This window comes from Muscardinus avellanarius, assembly GCF_963383645.1.
Source record: "Muscardinus avellanarius genome assembly, chromosome: 16".
Lineage (NCBI taxonomy): Eukaryota > Metazoa > Chordata > Mammalia > Rodentia > Gliridae > Muscardinus > Muscardinus avellanarius.
The window spans coordinates 59,204,397-59,217,097 of record NC_137802.1 but is presented as its reverse complement, the minus strand read 5'-3'; the positions used below and the strand labels follow the sequence as shown (position 1 = coordinate 59,217,097).

The 12,701-nt window shown below is 50.0% G+C and overlaps 1 protein-coding gene across 1 annotated transcript in view; it reads left to right on the top strand.

Annotated features, from left to right (window-relative positions):
* The window catches only part of PECAM1 (platelet and endothelial cell adhesion molecule 1), a gene marked incomplete at both ends in the record, with an annotated part of 138,919 nt that overhangs the window by 102,087 nt on the left and 24,131 nt on the right, over positions 1–12,701 (top strand). Inside the window, 6 exons of the mRNA XM_080714107.1 lie at positions 2,372–2,457; positions 3,466–3,533; positions 3,802–3,929; positions 3,995–4,288; positions 5,151–5,456; positions 8,942–9,214. Coding sequence (XP_080570233.1) covers positions 2,372–2,457; positions 3,466–3,533; positions 3,802–3,929; positions 3,995–4,288; positions 5,151–5,456; positions 8,942–9,214 — 1,155 coding nt within the window. The remainder of the gene's footprint in view (positions 1–2,371; positions 2,458–3,465; positions 3,534–3,801; positions 3,930–3,994; positions 4,289–5,150; positions 5,457–8,941; positions 9,215–12,701) is intronic.

Here is a 12,701-nt window from a genome sequence, read left to right as displayed (position 1 = left end):
CCTCCCAAGTACCAAAGTACTGGGATTACAGCATATGCCACCATGCTTGGCTTAGGGGTGTGTGTGTGTGTGTGTGTGTGTGTGTGTGTGTGTTATTATAAAGTGAACTCAGGGGCATTCTACCTTTGACCTACACCCCAGGCCTCTTTTATTTTGAAACAGGGTATCTCTAGGTGGATGAGAGTCTGGCTACTTGTTGAGGCTGCCCTCGAGCCTGTGATCTGCCTGTCTCAGCCTCCCAATTCTGGGATTACAAGCATATACCAGCACACCTGGCCCCACCTTACTTTGAGACAGGGCCTTGATAAATTGTCCAGGCTGGCCTCAAATCTGGGATCCTCATGTCACCAGAAAACAGGACAATTCCGTAGAGAGTTCTATTCATGGGTTTGGAAACGGAAACTCACCTCAAGACCCTCAAGGTCTTTGGCTTCCATGTGAAGAGAATTTCAGCACGCGCCAGAGACAAAGACAGAGGTTTTATTCAAGAACAGTGGAGAACACATCCAAGGAGAAACTTGGGCCACCTCGAGAGTGTGTGAGCGGTAGGGCCCCATCCTTGGCGATGTCTAGGTCAGTCTTGATGAGTTACCAAGGAGCCAAAGCAAGTGTGGGGACCTGCCCTGTCTCCCTCCATCCAGGAACCCACTAAGGACAAGAAGGAGAGGGGATGACATTAGAAAGCCACATACCAAAGAAAAGCCACTCGATCTCTTAGTTTGAAAATGTGGAGTAAGGCCGGGCATGGTGGCGCACGCTTGTAATCCCCGCGCTTGGGAGGCAGAGACAGGAGGATCGCGCAGGTTCGAAGCCAGCCGTGTAAAAAGAGCTCTGGGAGTGTAGCCCAGAGGTGGAAGGGCTTCCAGGAACCCCAGTACCACCAAAAAAAAAAAAAAAGAAAAGAAAATGTGAAGTGAGGGCTGGAGGTGACGCTCAGCGGCAGAGCACTTGTCTACTGTGCACGAGGCCCTGGGCTTTAACCTCATCCCTGAGAAAAGCTAAGATTTAAATAAATAAAAAAGGGAAAGTAGAAGAATTTCCATTTATACATTTTTAGATTTTAATAGCCTGTTTATACTTTACAAATAAAGAGAAGCCGTCATTTCTTCAATGAATAAGTGATGGAGAATATATATATATATGCTCAGTTTTCATACTGTAGGCAGGCATCAGAGAGGAGGAAGACAGTTCCATAAGAACTAGGAGTTTGGTTTCCATGGAGACAGGCCCACCGTGATGGGGCATGCTTTCTCCCATGAGGATCCTCACATTCTGAGAAGGACTAGTCCTTCCAGATCTTGATGATCTGGCTCCTGGGGCCTCTGCTGAAGTAATCCTGAAGTACTGTGTGGGTTAGAGAGGGTGGGATGGTAGTCATTTCCACCATCCTAAAGAATAGTGTCCTTTTTTTTGGTGGTGGTGGTGTTAACTGGGATTGAACTCAGGACATTCTCCAAACTCTACCCTTGACCCTATTTTGTTATGTATTTTGAAATAAGTCCTCACTCAGTTGCTGAGGGGTTAAGTTGCTGAGGGAGAAAGAAAGAAAAAAAAAAATCACACTGCATGTTACAACAAGAAGCTTGTCCTTGGCTACCTGGGCTTAGTCTTGGGATGACTTAACTAGAGAAAATATTACAGTTCAAGGTGCCCAGCACTGTGCCAGGGGACTGGAAGACAGCTCCCCAGGATTCAAAATCATATCTTTGTTCAACAGGCACTTAAGGCCAAAGCATCTTGGTCTAGGAACACGCATGAAAGACGGTTCCAGCTTTAATGCAGTTAATTCTGTTGGGCGCAGTGGTGCTCGCTCACAATCCCAGTACTTGGGAGGCTGAGACAGGAGGATCACAGGTTCAAGGACAGCTTCAGCAAGTCGTGAGATGCTCATGAACCCAGGAGACCCTATTTCCAAATGAAAATAAAATAGGGCTGGGGTGTAACTCAGAGGTAGAATTCCCCTGCGTTCAATCCCCAGTAACACACACACACACACACACACACACACACACACACACACACGAGGCTTGAATGTTTTTCGTGGGAGGACCCCTGAGGACTTTGAGGGATGCCCCCATCGCTCCATGTTCTCTAGCAGCAGCCTCAGTCACAAGACCTAGGTCCTTCTGTTGTAAAAGCGCTATTGCAAAACCTGTGTTGATCTTTATTTATTCATGTTTTTGCACTGGGGTTTGGATTCCAGCCACGGGCCACCATTCCTGGCCCATCTTGGCCTCGATGTGAGATAGGGGTGTGGAGTCACGCAGGTGGTATGCACTGACACCTTTCACAGGCACGTAACCACCAGGCGACTGGGGTAGCTCAGGACCTCGCACACCTTTAAGAGGGGCTGTGCTCGCCTCGCCTCCAGGTGGCCGCCCCTCTTCCTCCTCCGTCCTCGGCCTGCACTTCTGGGGCTCAGCCTGGAGTGCCCAGGTGTCCAGCCAACTCCGAGAGGTACACTGGGAATGTGTTGGTGGGGCCAGGGGAAGGGAACATCCTGAGCTGCCCATCCCTGCTTTGCGCCTTCCTGGTGACTCGGCACCATGGAAAGTGAGCTCCCTTCCTCTCTGGTGGGAGCTGGGGTGCTGTTGGGGCTGCTGCAGAAACGCCACGGCGAGCAGCACAGGTCCCAGCTGAGGAGCCCGGGTTGGGCTTGGGACCAACAATCCCCAGGGCTCCCGGGGCTCCGGGGTCAGTGGGGAGAAGAATGTGGTCTTGGGCTGGATGCTGGCCCACTCTCCCCTTCCTTGGAGGCCTTCCTAGTTAAATCAGGTGTAACATGGGTGTAGGATGGCTGCAGTCCATCTCATTGCAGGCGGAGAACTGGGGGGCAGAGTCCCTCTGTGGAATCTTCCCCTCCCCCTCGGCTGCTGGCCTCGCTTGTAAGGCCCCTGGAGGAGTCTTGTCTTGGGGTTAAGGCTGCAGGGAGCCGCAGGGCACAGATGAGGGATGCAGGGGAGGGGGTGGCTTATTGATGCTGACAAAAAAAAATTGTATTTTATGTATCCACAGTAAATAATGTTAAGCCCATTCAAAGAAATCAGTGGAAAATTTTGCCCCAGTGAATGATTAATCATCCCACAATAAGCCAAAATTGTGTATGTGTGTGTGTGTCTGTGGTACTGAGGATTCAACCCAGAGGCCTTCTACTTCTGAGGCACACCTTCAGCCCTATTTTATTTATTTTTCATTTTGAAACAGGGTCTTGCTAAGTCATGGAGGGCCTCACTGCGTTGCTAAGGCTGGTTGGCTAAGTCCTTTACCCTCCCACAAGAAAGGGATTCCCAAACCCAGGCGAGACAGGGGCATGGCAGATGTCACCTGTGCCCCCCGCACCCCCCCCCTTGACTTCATTTAAGGTCTCTGGGGAAATCTAGTCGTTTCCTGAGGCAAGATGAGGCTGGCCTCCAGCCTGAGTCTGGGTGTCAGGGTGTGGTGACTGGGACGTATCTTCTGCCCCAGGTGGACAATCTGTGGGATGAAGATGTGGCCGTGGATGCAGCTCGGAGCCCTGCTGACACTGTTACTCGGTGAGATTTAAAATTTTTCTCTTTTCCCTTTAACTTCCCAAGAATTGAAGCTTCTGAAATAAACATTTCTTCTATCTCTTCCAGGTGTCAGCATTGAGGCGAAAGACATCAGTAAGTCATTGCGTTTCCGTTTCCCTTGTGTATTTTCCATGATTCTTAAAACTCCCATCAACCCCTGGGGTCCACGCTCAGCTCCCAGCACTGGGGCTCCAGGTGTGCGTCTCCACCCCGGCTCTGCTGAAACCTTAATGTTCCCTCCGGGCCTGAGGTGGTGGCTCACAGGCTGCTCCCACCTCATTGGCCACACGTTGCCCCAGGTCTTGGTGATAAGAGGGCAGCTTGCTGTCCTGCGCCTCCTACTGGAGCAGCACCCACGGCAGGATGGGCTCGGTCCAGGTGGGCATCAGGCACCACACTGTGCAGGGCGGTCACGGGCGTGTGTGCCCCTCCATTTGCTCTAGCTTCCACCGTCAATCACATCTGGATGGAGAGCGTGCCGGGCTGGACGGTGCCTAACGGGCAGCACCTGACCCTGAAGTGCATCATGGACGTCAGCACTACCTCGCAAGTCAAGCCCCAGCGCAAGGTGCTGTTCTATAGGAACGACGAGATGATCTACAGCATCTACTCCAATCGGGACACAGAGACCATTCGTATTCCCCAGGCGCGGGTCCATGACTCGGGCATATACCGATGCTCTGTATTTCTGAACAACAAAAAGAAAACCAGCAAGGACTACATGATGGTCGTGAAAGGTGAGTCTCTGAATTTGATGGAGGCCAGTGGGGCTGCTCAAGAGTGGCAAGACGAGTAATCAGATGCCTGGCAACACCGGCGCCCTCCGTCCAGCGTCCTTCTAACTTATCTGCCTGGCATTCTCCTGACCTGCAAATGTAGGCATGGCTCTGGTTTCGTATAGGCCAGACCATTTTTTTTTCTTTCATGTGTATGTGTGATTGGGGAAGGAATCAGGGCCTTGTACATGTCAGGAAAGTGCCATATCACTGAGCTACACCGCAGCCTTACATCACCACCACCACCACCACCATCATCATCATTGTTATTATTATTTATTATCTGGTACTGGGGATTAAATCTAGGAGCATTCTATCTTTGAGCTATATCCCAGCTCTTTTTGACTTTTTATTTTGAAACAAGTTCTTGTTAAGTTTCTGAGGGTCTTGCTAAATTTGTGAGGCTGTCCTCCCTGCTTCAGCCTACCAAATACTATGATTTCCAGTGTGTGCTACTATGCTGGGCTTGCTAGGCTTTTTTTTTTTTTTTTGGTAGTGGGGATTGAACCCAAGGGATTTCTACTTCCCAGCTCTAGTCCCAGACCAATGTTATTTTTATTTTGAAATAGGGTCTTGCTAGGTTGATGAGAGTCTCACTACTTGCTGAGGCTGTCCTTGAACCTACAATCCTTCTGCTTGAACGTATTTTATAGTTTTCAGAATTCATGGCACAGTGCTGGGCACTTGCATACTCAGTTATTTCCTGAGAGGTAGCACTGGGTGTTTAGGGTGCAGGGAGAACCCTCAGATGGGTGGACCACAGCACCGGAGGCTCCTGTGACCAGACCACACTGGCCCTCACTGACCTTTCTCTTTCTCAAAGGAGTACCCAGTCCCCTGGTGATGCTGGACAAGGAGGAGGTGTCAGAAGGCGAGGAGGTGGCCGTCAGTTGCGTTGTCGCGGATGAGAAGGCCCCCATGTATTTCACAATTGAAAAACTTGAACCAGATACAAACATTGTAAAGGAAAAAATAGATGTGACTTCTCGGGATAGCAACTTTGTGACGCTCAACTTCCTGACTGCAGAGCAGGAACGTACTCTAGTTTTCCGCTGCCAAGCCAGGATCTTTATTGGGATACACATGGAGACGTCAGAGTTCACCAGGAGTCGGCTGGTCACCGTGAGAGGTCAGACACCGGCTCCTTATTCTTTGTGGTTTCTGGGTGGTGGAGAGAGAAACACCCAGAATTGGGAAAGGGGACTGGGCTTTCTGGCCTGGGTTGCTCTTCTCAAGACTTAAGACCTGTTCTTATTAACTCTGGGGCACAATTTAAGTAATATATATGATATATATTTACTTATCTAATATGTTTAGTTATCTAACCCATGTATATTTTCCAAACAGATCTCTTAAAACAATATTTACCCTTCATATGTATGATGGAGTTTTGGTGTTTTCTAGTTAGAAACAGAATAGAAGCTGGGTACGGTGGCGCATACTTGTAATCCCAGCTCTTGGGAGGCTGAGACAGGAGGATCACGCAGGTTCGAAGCCAGCCTCAGCTACTTAGTGAGGCTCTCAGCAACTTAGTGAGGCCCTGTTTCCATATAAAGTATAACATAGGTCTGAAAGTATAGCTCAGAGGTAGAAAAGCCCCTGGGTTCCACCCTCAGTACCACAAAACAAAACAGAATAGAACTCCACTTTTCTCATTTGAAATACTGGCCATGACTCACTGGGTCGAGATCTTCAATGAGGGAGCTGCAGTTTGGAAGCTTCCACTTCAAGCCATGGCAGGTCAGAGGCAGGAGGCCGGATCTGGGGGGACAGAGAGGAAGAGGCGGCCAGGCCCTCAGCCTCTGCCTCCCTCGTGGACTCACCTTGACCAAATGGGAGACAAGTGAGGTGGCCTGAGAATGATCGTGGAGGAGAAGGAGGAGGCAGAGAGGCCTGGGGTGTCCAGGACAGATAGGGCTCCAGGCCAGGAGCCAGGAGCGCTCAGGACCCGGGGCTCACAGAGCTGCCAGAGGAGGGAAGGGCCGGCGCCCAGGCAGCACCACTGTGACCTCAAGAGGAGCCCAGAGTGGGTCGCAAATGTCCCCTTCTCTTGGACCTCCCTCTTACCTGCCTGTGTGTGTGTGTGTGTGTGTGTGTGTGTGTGTGTGTGTGTGTGTGGTTTGTGTGTATATATGTGTGTGTGTATGTGTGGTGTGTGGTTTGGGTGTATGTGTATGTGTGTGTGTATGTGTGGTGTGTGGTTTGGGTGGGTGTGTGTGTGTGTGTGTGTGTGTGTGTCCTCCAATTATAAAATATCTTCTTTCAGATGAATTTTCAGAAAAGATGGCATATAAGAGTAAAATGACAGCCATTCATTCTGCCACTAATCAGAGTAAACAACTCATGTGGCTATTTACACTTTTCCTACATGTAGATTATATACACGCACATATACACATACCCAACAGGGGGATTGTTTTTTACTAAAAAATGGAGACCCATCAGATACACTATTTATAACTTGCTTAAAATGTAACAATATAACTGGGGTGGTGGTGCCCATGTGTGATCCCAGCCCTTGGGAAGCTGAGACAGGAGGATCACAGGCTCTAAGCCAGTCTGGGCAACTTAGTAAGGCAACTAAGTGAGACTCTGCTTCCAAATATAAAATAAAACCAGAGGTGTAACTCAGAGGTAGAATGCTTCTGGGTTCGGTCCCCAAGCAACACACACACACACACACACACACACACACACACACACACACACTCATGGGCAGGTAAGAGGGAGGTCCAAGAGAAAAGGATATTTGCAACCTACTCTGGGCTCCTCTCGAGGTCACAGTGGTGCTGCCTGGGCGCCGGCCCTTCCCTCCTCTGGCAGCTCTGTGAGCCCCGGGTCCTGAAGGCTCCTGGCTCCTGGCCTGGAGCCCTATCTGTTCTGGACACCCCAGGCCTCTCTGCCTCCTCCATCTCCTCCACGATCATTCTCAGGCCGCCTCATGCATCTCCCATTTGGTCAAGGTGAGTCCACGAGGGAGGCAGAGGTGAGGGCCTGGACCCTCTTCCTCCCAGTCTCCCCGGATCCAGCCTGCCACCTCTGACCTGCCACGGCTTAAAATAGGGTACATATTGAACCTCACTAAAACCGAAAAAATATTAATTGAGGGTATATCCTAGTGGTAGAGCACTTATCTAGCCCAGAGGCCCTGGACTTGATTCTTAGCACTGAAAATAAACAAATCAACGAAGCAGAAGGAAGCCCTGTCAGGCGGCGCACTCCTGGAATCCCAGCACTTCGAAGGCTGAGACGAGAGGATCATAGGTTTGAGGACAGCCTCAGCAAGTAGTAAATTTCTCATCAATCTAGCAAGATGCTGTTTAAAAATAAAATAGGACTTGGAATATAGTTCAGAGATAGAATGTCCCTGGGTCCAGTCCCCAGTGCCACACACTCACAAAAAATTAAACGGAATATACAAGAAGCCCCTTTTTTGACATATGTTGATTTAAATACTTTATTCCCATGAAGGAATATAGTCTACATAGTTGCCACGTTTGAAAGCTACAGAATATTTATACTGAAATGCTGAGGTTCCTAAGTGGTATGAGAATAGCCATCGTGGGCAGAGGGAACACTCAGTTTATACCTATAGTGGGGATTTTTTTTTGGGGGGGTACTTGTACTGGTTATTGAACCCAGGTTTTTTTTTGTGTGTGTGTGTGTGTGTGTATGTGTGTGTGTGTGTGTGTGTGTGTGTATGTGTGTGGTACTGGGGGTGGAACCCAGGGGCTTTCTACCTCTGGGCTACACTCCCAGACCTATTTTATACTTTACTTGGAAACAGGGTCTCACTGAGTTGCTGAGAGCCTCACTAAATAGCTGAGGCTGGCTTTGAACCTGTGCCATCCTCCTGTCTCAGCCTCCCAAGCGCGGGGATTACAAGCGTGCGCCACCACGCCCAGCTGAACCCAGGTTCTTACTACCTAAGAGCTACACCCCGATCCTTTTTAAAATGCATTCATTCATTCACTTATTAGAAATAGGCTCTTGCTAGGTTACTGAGAGTCTCACTACATGGCTGAGGCTGGCCTCGAACCTGCAATCCTCCTGTCTCAACTTCCCTAGGACTGGGATTACAGGCATGGGCCCCCATGCCCCACTTGTAGTTAATTCTTAAGGCTGTAGAGAACACCTAGAGGAGGTGCTGGCCTTTGAGAAGCTCGAGAAAGAGCGTCACAGAGAAGAAGGCAGAAGACCACACATGAGCCAGGAGGAAAGGCACCGGTGGGCAGCCTAGGCCAAGGGATGGGGAGGCAAGGTCGTGTATTTATTTATTTATTTATTTATTTATTTATTTATTTATTTTTGGTGGTACTGGGGGTGGAACCCAGAGGCTTTCTACCTTTGGGCTATACTCCCAGACCCATTTTATATTTTATTTGGAAACAGGGTCTCACTAAGTAGCTGAGGCTGGATTCGAACCTGCGCGATCCTCCTGTCTCAGACTCCCAAGCGCGGGGATTACAAGTGTGTGCCACCATGCCCGGCTTAAGGGCGCGTCTTTAACAGGAATGAGGAGAAGCCGAGCGGGGTAGAGGGGAGCGGCAAAGGGGGCAGAAGAGAGGGTGCCAGGTGTGAGCCCCGCCAAGCGCTCATCCTCCTGTCTTGCAGAGGTCTTCTCTGTCCCCACGGTCCACGTCAGCCCCCCTGGCCTGATCAAGGAAGGCGATGAGCTGAAAATCACATGCGCCATCCTAGTGATGCCGTGGGCCCCGGAGGACCCTGAACTCCTCATCCAGAAGGACAAGGAGATCGTGGCCAAGGGATACGGCAAGGAGGCCGTCTACACAGTAACGGCTCTGGTGGACCACAGCGGCAACTATACCTGCAAAGGGCAAGCCGGGCGTGTCTCCAAGGTCAGGAGCATCGAGGTCAAGGTCACAGGTAGGTCAGCTGCAGGAGGGGCAGGCAAGCAGAGGCTGGAGAAGCTCCTGGGCTGCGATCCCGGGTGGCCATAGGAGCAGATGCGCCTTCTGCCCTCTTCTGGATGAGCGTGCTCAGCCTGGGCTTCAGCCCAGGCTCCTCCTCCCTCTCGTGGGAGAAGTCACTGCACAGTGAGGAGGCAGTCCTCCATGGAGCACAGTGCAGGGCTCTGGCCCAATCCCAGCCCTGCCACTCAGGCTGCTGTGACCTTGGGCGAGTTGGTGACCTTGCCTGGGCTCTTGGTTGGAGGTGATGAGGGCGCTCACCTTTGTAGGGCTGTTAGGATGATTAAGGGAGGCACTGCAGATCAAGCACTCGGGAATGTTCCCTCATTTTCTGTGATCGTATTCCATTTATCTTTCCTTTGTGCCAAGGCTGTGTGACAGGGTTGGAATGAGAAAGCATTTGCACACTCAGAAATAATGGTAACAAGCTAGGCATGGTGGTGCATACTTGTAACCCGAATACTTGGGAGGCTGAGACAGAAGGATCTGAGGTCTGAGGCCAACCTCAGTAACTTAGCCAGGCTTCCAGAAACTTAGCAGATCCTGTTTCTAAGTAGATAAATAAATTAGGGCTAGTGTTTTTAAATCACTGAGCAACACTGACTTTGGTTTGGGGGAGGAGATAGACAGAGGCCACAGGGTCACACAGATCCTGCTGCAGGTCGCCAGCCCCTCAACCCTCTGCCTGAGGCCTCTGGTCTCTGGGCATCTGAGGAGACCAACAGAGACCTTTTTACAGCTGGAAAGGCCACCTCAGTGTGGACCGCACAGAGTCTGTACAGAAGGGAACAGGCCTTTTTCTTTGGGCTTCTAGGTTTTTGCCTGGGGCTTACAAATAAGACTAAGGATAGAAAAACAGGGCTGGGGGTGTAGTTCAGTGGTAGAGCCTGGCATGGTGTGTCGAGAGAGAGAGAGAGAGAGAGAGAGAGAGAGAGAGAGAGAGAGAGAGCGCGCGCGCGCGCAAGAGAGAAAAGGGGGAGGGGGAGGGGGAGGGGAGGGGGAGGGGGAGGGGGAGGGGGAGGGGAAGGGGGAGGGGAAGGGGGAGAGGGAGAGGGAGAGGGAGAGAGAGTTTTTAATCACGTGCAGTAGACATTACACAGGAGAAAATTCAATGATGCGCACCTGTAGTCTTCATCTGTCAGCAGTTACTGCTGCTAGTTGGATAAGGAGCTCTGGCAGTCTCCTTTCTGTGTCTGTTGGTTTTCATTTGATCCAGCTCAGAATCATCTTGTGTGTTACGGATTGGGAGACTATGGTTTGGGGAAGCCGTTCCCCGGGAACCCCTGCTAGGGTCCCGGACACACTTCCCCCAACCCCTAACAAACCCGAAACGACCCCAAACAGAAGAAAAAACCGTGGATTCTTATCCTAAGCTAAGAATAAATATGCATAGCTTGGACCATTGCTGAAGATTTAAAGAAGTTTATTAGAAAGGTAGAAATACAGAAAATAGAAATACAGCCCCATGCCAAAATGGCATGAGGGGGTGACTCAAAATGAGTACACCAAAGGGCTTACACGTGAACTCGGCCTTTTATACACATGACCTCCATCTTGTTTGCGTGACTCTGACGTAGTGAACGTCCCTGTAAGGTACCTCCCCTTAACCCTGTAAGGTACCTCCCCTAGCAAGGTGTGGTGAGGTGTCTCCTTTCATGAAGGGCAAGGTCAAATCCTGCCCCATCCTCCCTAGATCATCTTGTAGATCTGTCTGTAGAAAGAGGAAGCCCTTGCTCTCCTCTATTGACTTGTTAATTACTTTGAGCTAGGTTGATTTACATTGGAATAGCTGCCTGTTTTAGGCAGAAACCAAGTCCTTTCTTTACCCATGTCTGCCGCCATTTTGACACAACTATTTTGAAATATACCAATTATTTTCTTTTGAAATATATTAATAATCAGAGCTTTCCCAAATCTTCCTAGGCCATTCCAATCCTGGCACATTGTGTAGATGGGCCTCTCTTGGAGTGGCACCATCTGATTGCCTACGTGTGATTTAGGGCAGCCACATGCTCAGTGGGTTCTCTCGGGTCCCCTGGCTGGTTCCAACTCACTCAGCACTGAGCAGTTGTGAGCTGACCGCTCCCTCAGGCGGGAGCCCTAGGCACCTCAGAACCCATCTCGTAGGGCTCAAGGGGTGAGGAGCCCTGGCTTTGTGGGAGACATGGAGCCCGCCCTGGTGCTGCCTCTAAACCAGGTGTGTGCCCTCCACCAAGACGTCTCAGCCCTCAGAGACTCGGCTTTTCAGCTTCTCAGTGGGGATGGTATTGAGTGAGAAAGGGGATGAGATGGATGGTGGGTCACAGGGCTAATGATTCCAAGCAGGTAGTGAATTATCCGTACTTTATGGTGAGTTTTTGATATTAGTTTTAAAAGGAAGGCTTGGCGTGGTGGGACATACCTGTAATATCAGTAGTTGGGAGGCTGAGGCAGGAGGACCACAGGTTCAAGACCAGCCGCAGGAACATACTAAGACCTTGTTTCATAAAAAAATAAAAATAAAAATTCTTGGTTGTCCTTATCCTTTGGATGTGCACAGCGCTGACCATATACATGGCTTCTCTCTGTCCCCTCTGCCAGAAATGAGAAGATAGAGAGGCCCTGAACACAAGTCCTTTGAAATGCTGACCTGCAGACCAGGTCCTGCGGGCAGCGTCAGAGCACACAGCAGGGCAGCGAGCGCAGGGGCCTGAGCCCTGCCCTCCCTCTCCTTTTCTCTGCTGCACTGAAGGCCAGAAGACGAGAAGACGGTCACCCTCAGCAAAGATGTCTAATAGGAAAATGAAACGTGTAGTTTTCTTGCCACTTTTAGATTTATTCCTTGCTAATGAAATAGTCTCTCGAGGATTAAGATTTTCTGAGAACATTATGCTAAGTGAGATTAGTCAGTCACAAACCGTTAAAAAAAATTTGGATGCTCTCCCTACTGTGTGAAAGCTAGGGAGAAAATGGGTCATAAGAGGAGCTCTAGACAAAGAAGGAGAAACCATAGATGAGCAAATAAGGCGCCGTACTAAGAGTGATGAGGGGGAGAGGGAAATCCCCAAATTCACATGATGTACATTCACACACCTATCAAAGGCAATCACGAAGCCAAATGTGAGGAGGAGAGGGGGGAGTTGGGGAAGGGCTAAATGAGCGATGTGTGCATGTATGCCTCTACCATCTTGTACCCCCCAAAGATGAATGATTACAATGCGCCAAATAAATAAATAAAAAGATGTTTCTGAGAGTGTCACAAGATTGTGGGAAGAGGGCTGCAGCTGGTCCAGTCCCTGCACGGTGAGCACACCCAACCCAATTCGCCTTCCCTGGTCACCTCAGCAACCCAGCCACAGGGCCCCGAGGGCTGTTTTATTAAATAAACTTGGGGGGAGACTTCCGGTAAGATGGCGACGGAGAAAAGTGGGGCTTATGAGCCCGGCTAACAACTAATCTCTATT